This window comes from Carica papaya, chromosome 2 (genome assembly GCF_054855325.1).
Source record: "Carica papaya isolate Zhongbai chromosome 2, ASM5485532v1, whole genome shotgun sequence".
Lineage (NCBI taxonomy): Eukaryota > Viridiplantae > Streptophyta > Magnoliopsida > Brassicales > Caricaceae > Carica > Carica papaya.
Window position 1 is genome coordinate 2952831 of NC_142310.1, and position 9899 is coordinate 2962729.

The 9899-nt window shown below is 35.6% G+C and overlaps 1 protein-coding gene across 1 annotated transcript; it reads right to left on the reverse strand.

Moving 5' to 3' along the window:
• Nucleotides 1–784: 784 nt before the first annotated feature.
• Nucleotides 785–6069, reverse strand: LOC110819166 (uncharacterized). Its single transcript, XM_022048253.2, has 3 exons — nt 3682–6069; nt 1724–2034; nt 785–1398 (listed from the first exon to the last, which is right to left on the reverse strand). The coding sequence occupies exons 1-3, from the start codon at nt 5922–5924 to the stop codon at nt 1037–1039; spliced, it is 2916 nt and encodes a 971-aa protein (XP_021903945.2). The 5' UTR covers nt 5925–6069; the 3' UTR covers nt 785–1036.
• Nucleotides 6070–9899: the final 3830 nt, after the last annotated feature.

The following is a 9899-nucleotide window of genomic DNA, read 5'->3' on the forward strand; positions in this document are numbered from 1 at the left end:
AAGTCCTTTATCAAGAATCACACTACTAATAGGTACTTTAAATAGTACCGAAATTTCGAAGATATATTTAACGCCATCAAAATCCTCAATAAAATATTATACGCACTTTTCATTCCAATCAATAGCTCTCACTTGGGCTTCTCTCTCTCTCTCTCTGCAAGTTCTGCATTTTCTCTTGTATTTCTTGGTTTATAGTATCAATTGGTATTAGATTTCATCTTGGGCTAATGTATCTGCCTTTAAAAATATTAAGGCTCAAGATGAAGAAAAGAGCAAAGATAAAGAAAAGATGGAAGATGTGGTTAAGTAAGAAACAATCATATTTAGATGTCATGATGAAGACAAAAAACCATTAAATGGAACAAAATAATTAAAATAAAGGAATTTGGTGCGTGAATTTTCAATTAACAACTTTGTGTATAAATACACCTTACAGGATAGATTTCATATGATTAAATGAGAATTAAAGGGAGTTAAGAAGTTTGTTATAAAGGAATTCTTAAAGAAGATTTATACACAAGTAGTCAGTAATCACGCGCTAGCTGTTCCATGCAAGAGTTAAAGATCGGATTTGCAGAGAAGTAATTATCCAATTTACAATTTAGTTCCGAGACAGCAACAGCCACAACCAGCTTGAAGATTGTTTCCAGAAAGAATCAACTGATCTGCAACTAGCAATGAAATAAGACATAACTGCACACACCTCGGTTGACATCCCTCCTATCTTGAGATATCACCTACAGGCAACAAAGTTACCGTGCCAAAAATCAAGCAGGCCAAATCGTATCAGAGATTATGATATTAGATTCAAGATTCTCTTTCATAGGATCCCATATCAGAAGGCACAACAAGAAGCCAACAATGCTCAGATTACATACAGAAGCGGGGAAAAAAAAAAACAAGTGTCACTTGCATCAGCTTACATGATTTAGAACCAAGCTACAGAACATTAAGAGAGTTGAGTTACAGTTTTTTAACAGGAGCCGATCTGTTTGAATTTGGATCTATAACCACAGGTTGGCATGTCTTCAAACTCCTATCTGTCATCTGTTTTAACTGGAGCGTTTGCGAGCTCCTGAATCTCCTTCTTGCTTTTTATAAAACTGCATTTCTTGGTATTAAAATCAACTCTATCCAAGTCCTCTGCAATCCCCATATAGCCATATAAAAGACACTCCAACTTCTCTCCTGGTTTTTTTGTGTCTACATTAAAGTTGACTTTGGATTTGTTGGAAGTTATTTGATTGAAATCCAGTCTCCCATGCTTTCTCTCCATGAAATATTTGTGAAGCCTCTCTGCATTTGCGAGTCCAGTAAAAGTTCTCATGAACTTCACCACCATAATACTTTGGTCAGAAGGTCTCCCTAAAATGACGTTACCCCCAAGAAAACCTTTACCTGTGATTGCTCTCAAAAAGTTAAAGGACAGAAAAAAAGAGCAGTTGCTTACATGGACAACAAAAACATTTGTGTGACCTCCTAGTCAATTAATATAGTAATTGAAAATTCTTGCAAAGTTAAGGAGCATATCTGAACCATCTTGAATCCTTCACACATATTAAACTGCTCCATATTACCAAATAGATTTAGCATACTAAGTTATTATTTCATCATGAATTAACTAGCAGAAAGAATGCATATTTATCAACATGACCTGCAATATTTATAGTGAGTTTTAATCTTAAAGCAAATTGCATTAAGTTGTAAAAGATTAATCACTCACCTTTGAGAAATGCCTCAATACCCTCAATGGGGATCACATTCTGCTCATTTGGAATGTTTTTTAACATTGAAATGTTGTGAATAACAATGACAGGAGGCCAAAGAATCAAATCCTCCTTCTCAGCTAAGGCTTCTGCATCAGACAAGACTTGCGGTACCCAAGTTATTGTGTCATGAGGTACAACACAATTCCACCCCAATAAAACACATATAGCTTTGTGTAGACCCAGGTGCAGAGCCCTCAACCCACCTCTCTGGGACATAAAAGCATGGATCACCAAGCGTTGTGTGTCCATGAACTCCTTTGAGGCGCTACAAGAGCACATATACAAAAAAAAAATATCATATGGACCACAACAAAGGCAAGACGCAAATGATAATAGTAAGTACTAGTTCTATACAACTAAACAACTAAAGAAACAATGGTACCCCAATCTCCTTAAAGAACATCATCTTTGTCTTCAGATACATATCCCTAAAATCTAAATAAAAAATTCATAGCATACAGATAAAATTAACAAGCACCCGTCTCCATTGTCAAAACTCACATAGAGAAGAAAGAATGTAGTCCTAAAGAATGTAAAAAAATAATATATATTTTCCAGAAGAAGAAAATGATAATGAAAAGATAAGGTAACGTTGAACCATGTTTAGCAGAATGAACTTACACACAAAAACTTCCATTGAAGTTGAAAAAGTCCTGGGCGGCCTAAGAGCACCTAAGACCCCAAGTTTTCTGAATATTTAACCCAACCAAAATAAGGACCTAACTTGCAATACCTAAGAGAAATCATCAAGGTGAAGCACCATTTTTTCCTATTTGAGATGCAAATGACTAGCATATGCCGCTAATACCACTATTTATCATAAAAAGAAAGTAGCGATAGAGAGGAAGGAAACCATCACACAAACAGTTGAACATGCCTGAAAGTTCGAAAGCAACTAGCAAAAGGTAGACTTCCACCTCATGTGGAATCCAAAAATATTGTAAACATTATTCCAGAATAATGTTTTCAAAAGAATCCAAATCTTGTCCCTAACATGAACTGGTCTCATTCTTATCATGTATCATTCACTATATCCTAGCCTACAGACACCGCAATCTAGCCAACTGGTCCTGACAAAAAAACAACGCAGGTGCTGCCTTCTTCAATTACTGCCTCTCCATATACACTATTGGCAGCAGGAACTCGACCTATAATACTTTATATCCATCAGAAACATCTTCAAGATGCATATACGAACAGATATTATAGTGCAGTCCACATATAGTTACCAAAAATCTTCAAACCATAATTAGGGCCATAAACCCCTTGTCCCACTTCTAGTAAGAAGTTGATGATTACACATGAAAGAAGCACAAACAGAAGTCATCAATTACCATTAAGGTTTCTTTCTCTAATTGCAAATGTTACTACCACTCTCCCAAATTTATCTGGTTACCTCAAACTGGATTGTCACCGACAACATTTGCTATCTAATAAACCAGCAATAACAGCTACCAACAGATCAATATCTCATTTCTTCACTTCAACTCAATAAATCTCGTTGGTTTCCCGAAACCGAACTCCAGAAAACCTTTACAACAAATATTGATTCTATCACCATGCACAGAGTACTCCATCATTAGTAAATGAGGCGCAGCTATCATATAAGCGATTTGTCATCAACCAGCATTATAAGATAAGATTCAACTTTCTCTTGTAAACTCACACTTCCCTAAAAAATTTGTGCAACTTTGTTCAGGCTAACCAACTGTAATTTCCAGGGGCTAAACATCAATTGTAGAAAACTGAATCATAAGAGAAAATATTAATCCCAGTACTGCAAATAAAATAAAAAAACACTAAGAAACCATGACTCTGAAGAAAGTTTTTTCTTTGCCTTCTCATGTTGGCAGAACACGTGGAAGTACAAACCTTCCTTTTAGGATTCATATGCCAGAAAAGAAAAACAAACCTTCGGCCACACACGATGCAAAACAGACTTCCAGCTTTCCCTTGCTCCTTGTATCTTCTTCGAACAGCTGCATTCACATTCAACTTTTTTGTGTACTTTAAAAAGGCCTCATGTATCAGTTGCTTAAATTCTTCAGAGTCCTCATATGCATAGGATTCAGCAGGATCTGATGTGATGGCATCATTATCATGCACATCCTCATTATGATCATCATTTCTTTTCCAAACTTTGTTATATTTGTGAAGACCACTTCTTTTATCAGTATGGTGTGACTTATGCCACTTTAAAGAACCAGGCCTCTGATGACCCTTTATATATCTACCACTTCGTTTATAAAACCTTACTGATGGGCCTTGTGTAAATGACAAAGATTCTTGGTGAGACAACCAGTCATCCGATGCACAGTGTCCAGAAGGATCTTGCCAACTATAAGTCCTCCCTGATTTTCTGTATTCATTATGATCAACTCTCCTATTCTTTGGTTGATATAAGCTCATCATATCTGCATCAATCCACTCCTCCTCACTATCATATTGATCTTCATACTCTTCGGGTACATTCCATTTATTTGACATAATTGTTTCTGACTTATGTCTGCCTACGCTTTTCTCCATGTTGAACTTTCTTTTGTGTAATCTATCAGATGGCTCATATATTTCACGTTCTCTCTCCATTCTGTGCATCTTTGATCCAAATCCTCGCAGGTCTGGATCATTTTTAGAAGCAGGGGAACTCTGCAATCTCTCCTTGTGAAATTCTTGAGCTGCCACTCTATCAAAACCTAAATCTGATCTCAGATGTGATACATGACGCTCTTGTAGTGGATCCAAATGTGATATATCACTATCTTGTGATACTTTCCTTTCAAGCGCAACACGAGAGCGTCCGGAACCCAAATAATCCCCAGCATGCTTCAATGGATATGATCTGTTTAAGTCAAGGTAGTCTGGAACCATCTCCTTTTGTAAAGTAGGATGATCTGAACCATTATTCACTCTCACATTTCCACAAGAATCCTTATTGTTATGAAATCTGTCTACGACAGGATCTATAACACTTGATCTTGATAAATTTCTATAATCATAATTCACTGGTGCATGACTATAGTCCACTTGATTATGTGACGAAAGCATTCTTCGTGATCTACCAGATGGATACAAAAGTTTATCTTTCACTACATCCTGTTGTTCACCATAAAAGTATTCCTCATGCTCAACCCTAGACGGACTACATGCACCATGTTGGTAAAATGTCATACTCCTCCTAGCACCCTCAAAGTTTCTCACAGGATCTCGACGTGGCCCTTGGACATAAGTATTAAAACTTGTGGGTTCAGCAAGTTTGCCACTGTTCCTTGGATATTCCTCGGAAGCAGGTATGGATGTGCCATCCCCATAAGAAACCAGAACTTCACTTCTTGAAGGTCCTGATGAGGAGCCCACAGTATCCCTATACTGATAAATGCTCACAAAATCCTTGGAGTGAGATGCTTGGATAGCGCTGTATGGAACATCCCTCGACCTGCAAATGTGTTTATCTTCTTCTCTATAAGATTCCCTCATTGCTACCTTATCTAACTGCATAGTCTCCTTATAGCTAAGTTCTCCATGCTCAATGTGACCTAGGTCCATACTTTTTGGCAGTGATGGCACAGGTCCAGCTGTTTCCCTATAATTTTTTGGTGTAGGACCCAAATCTGGAGTCATGCGACGTAACCCTCTTATCATGCCACTTTCCATGCGAATTGAATTTCCACCAAACATCTCATGTTCTTTAATACTTGCAACTTCAGTTTCACTATAATCCTTCTCTTTATCAATTCTGGACAGGCCATGATCATGTCCATAATCATGTCTTGATGTAGAATTTGAGGCATCATTAAAATCCAGTGGCTCCATATGTTCATATTTCCTATGCACTGGACCCTCATCAAAGTAAGACCTCTTTCGCATTTGTTCATATGGGGGAGACCTAGCCATGTTTCTAATACTCCTGCCTCTCCCAAAGTGCAAATTGTATTCTCTCCCATCTGGTGAAGCATTTCTTCGATCAACGAGTAAACCCCTGCCAGATTCATCTAATTTATAGGGGCTGAAGCTCCTTCTCAAACTGGGAGATTTAACCCGTCCATCAATACGACGAGAAATTGGATAACGATCATGATCCATCTTGACTATGGGTTGCTTGCCCAACTTTACAGATGAAAAACCTCGTACATAATTTTCTTTCCTTCGAGATTGCATATTGACTAAGCTACTTACAAGAACCCCTTCTATATATAGAAAGCCCTACCTTTCAATTATATCCAGTATGTAACAACATGGATTCTAACTAGAGATTACAAGATTCGATAGATCGACACTGATAAGAATTCAATTAAACCGGAACCCTAGAAAATCCCAGTTCCCAGTACAGAATTCAAAATCATATCATCACCCCAAATAACACCCTAATTGATTGAAAAAGAATATCCATAACAAAAAAACCCTATAGGATTTTGATATCCATGAACTAGATGAAAGAGAGATCAAACCTTCATCTGGGTAAATAAAAATCACAGCCCACGATCGATTTCTATCTCTAGCACTCTGTTTATAGCCGTTTTATTCAGCAAATACGCTAGTCAAGTTCATCCAATTTGAGGGTTGCAGAAAAGAAAGGATAAAGATGCGGGATGGAGATTTGCGGGAAGTTGGGTGCAGGGTAAAATATAAGAAAAGAGGATGATCGACATGATTATTGGGTAATGCGTCGAATCCGACGGGAAGTAATTACGTGGTTGTAAAAATCGAACTTTTAACCTCAAGGAATAAAAAAGAAAGAAAATCAAACGTTTTAGATCTCATTCAGTTTTCGAAGATTAAATTTAATATTAAATTTTATAAAATATTTATTTACTTATGTAATTTATTTATCTATAAATAATATTTAAACCATTTTATTTTAAAATATTTTACTTTTATTATTTATAAATTACTATCAATTTTTAAATCTATTATTTCTAAATATTTTACTATTTAGTATAATAATGTGTGTTAAGGTTTCCATACATTACATGTTTTCTTCTATTTATTATAATTTCAAGAAATATTTAAGTATGATTTTCTAAATAATCGATATATTTGTGATTATATAAAATACAATTTTCATAAACTGTAATCAACTATAAATTTTTGGTGTTATTATGTGAATTTTTATGAAGTTTGATCTTAGTTAAATTTATTAATGAATTAAACTAGGAAGAAACTCATTATCATATGTTGCTTTTTCTAGCATCAATATTAAAATGAAGACACATTTTAGAAATGATGTTAGTTGACGAACAATAAAATGAGAATGAGCATTTGTTGACAATGTCTCATATAACATATTTTTAAATATAAATGATACTCATGATTGATACAGAGAAAGATCTACTACTTAAACAAGTCGAAAGAGTGTTGATGAAAAATAGAAAAAAAAAATTTGATCTGAAATATCAAAAAAATAATGAATTTCGTTCTATTTATATATGTTCTTCTATTATAATTTATTGTTTCTTACATTTTTCTACTGATAGAGTGACTTTATTAAAAATAGTATAACTATAAAAAAAATAGCTTTAGTGTTTATCTTTTCTCTAAAATTTTTAGTTATATATGTTGTAATGAGAAAATTTATAGTTAAAATAAGATATATTGTATATTTATTATAAAATAATAAATTTATACATCTAATGAAGATCGGAGTACAAACTCTTAAGTTTTTATTTTATTTAGTTTGAGAGTGAAGTGAACTTTACTCACTTTCGAATAAAGTTGATGCTGAATAATATTTTTTTATTTGAAAGTAGACTCGTTTAATTTTAAAATAAAATTGTTTTTTTCAATTACTCGGAAAGCAACTATCAGAATTAGTGCAACCCGAAAACAAAGCCCGGAAGAAGCCTGGATCAAAGAAACAGAATCGAGATTCATCAATAAGACCCAATTCCATGAATCCTAAGAATCCAGTGTAACAGCCCGGAACTTGAAATGAAGTAAATTATAAAATTAAGTGCGGAAGCAAAATAATAACGTTAATATTTACATTCCTTACACAATAATTCAGATTACCCAATAGGACTATGGAAATAACTATTTTAAAAGAAATAACGAAAAATCAAAGAAATAACTGCAAAGTAAACAACTGAACATCCTATTCGCAACCCTCTTGTGGATCGGGTTCTAGGTCTTGGTCATCTTGATCTAAAATGATTAATGAAAGAGTAAGTTATACTAACTCAGTAAGAATGTCATACTACTCACTGACACAAAAATAAAGGTTGGTAGAAATCATAAAAATAACTAATAGAGCTCTTAATTTAAGTAAATTCGTTTATCATGAATAAAATCATTTACCGCATACTTAGCATAACAAGATTTTCAAAACCGACCTATAGAGGCAATAATATAAATAATATTATAATATCATATTTAATCAGTCGGAACAACAACTTTTTCTTTTATTAGCCTACTGGTATCCATGGGGGTCCATCCCTACTACGTCTGAACCTTTATTTAACATTTTCAACTAATGGACCGTCCCCATACCCCGTCTGGTATGAGCGCCAAAAGATACTATCCCTCAATATCCTGTATGGTATGAGAGTGAAATGGGCCGTCCCCATATCCTATCCGGTATGAGCGCCAAAATACAAATCCTTGATACCTCGTCGGGTATGAGGCAACGTTCATGGTAGGGTTCCCTATGTACCCGGTCTGTCTACCATCTCCTAGGATATCCAGTAAGATTACCATTCATCCATTTACTAAATCAAACAATTTTCTGTTTACCTTTAATTTTTAATTTTTCAATTAATTGTAAATAACGTAAAACAAGCAATACATGCATTAAGGAAATACAATCGAATTATCATATAAATTCGAGTGTATTATCATGCATTCGAAACTGTAAAATTATCAATCAGTTAAACATTGCAAACAGTAATAAATAATCGGTTCTGCCTCCATTAGTAATTTTTAATTATCAATGTTTCTAAATTACACAAAATACCATATTATTTGTAATTAGACTTCAATTTCATAATAAGGAATAAGGTGAGGGATTCTTACTCGAATTGATGTCCGAAATACTAAGCTTTTAACTGCATCTACTGGCAATCTCCAAGTTCCCTGAATTTTTCTTCAGGGATTAAAACACACTCCAATTACCTAGAAATATCTCAAAAACCCAAAATTGGTGTTAGAAACCCTTTTTGGCCAATTTTAGAATTCCAGCGCGTCGGTGGTTTGCCTCGAGTTGTCGTTTTTGGCTAGTTTCGGCTGATTTCGGCCGGTTTTGTACTCCTCCCGACAAGAAAATACGTTAAGAGGCATCGGTTGGCCAAAAAACATTCAAAAAACAGAGGCTTACTAGCGGCAGAGTTTCTGGTGCGGCGGCTCCGCTGGCTCACATTCGCAGTTGGGTGTTTTGCTTTGGATACTTGTAGAAAAAGGAATGGTGAAAAAATTGCATGAAACAGGAATCGGGAAGGGCCTCATCGGAAGTGATTTTTGATTTTTCTCGCGACAGCATCGCCAGACTTTACCCCCAGTTTTCGACTCATCCGTCAGTCCTTTTGCTTCGATTTGGCCAAAGAGGTGTTCAAAATCGAATTTCGAGCAAATAAATTTTTCGTACCTCTTTCGGTGGTCAGAGGTGGCTCTAGTACGATGGCAGAAGGCGGTCGGCTCCCTACCTGGCGACTGATTCTTCTTCTCCAGCAGGAGGTCTGGCGTCTAGGATTAAGGTTTAGTGTAAAATGAGGTATTTATATCCATCTCTGTAACACCCATCAAAACTTTTTTTTTTATTTTAATTTAATAAAAAAAATGGAGTATAATTGATGGAGGATTAAATTGAAAATAATTTTTGGAAAAATGGGTGAAAATTTGGGTTCTGAGAGTATTTTTGAAAGAAAAATCAGAAACTAAGGGTCAAAACATAATTTTAAAAAAATTTACCACGTCAGACGCCCGGTCAGTAGCTCCGATGAACTAGGATGCGCCAAGTAACAGAGGTGCTGACGCGGGAGGCCATGCGGGGGGAGCCACGTGGGCGATCCGTGTGCGTGCGATCGAGCGGCTGAGGTCCGTTCCCGTGCACACGATGGCTTAGATGCACTCCCTCCCAAATGCAATTGAACAACTAGATTAAAAGCGATCAGACGACCCAAAATGAATCGCGATGGACGGTCC

Coding starts and splice junctions, on each gene's coding strand:
- LOC110819166 (XM_022048253.2), bottom strand. CDS start 5,924: ATGCAATCTCGAAGGAAAGAAAATTATGTACGAGGTTTTTCATCTGTA. Junction 2,035..3,681: donor TGCATCGTGTGTGGCCGAAG/GTTTGTTTTTCT, acceptor GTGCTCTTGTAG/CGCCTCAAAGGAGTTCATGG. Junction 1,399..1,723: donor TATTGAGGCATTTCTCAAAG/GTGAGTGATTAA, acceptor GAGCAATCACAG/GTAAAGGTTTTCTTGGGGGT.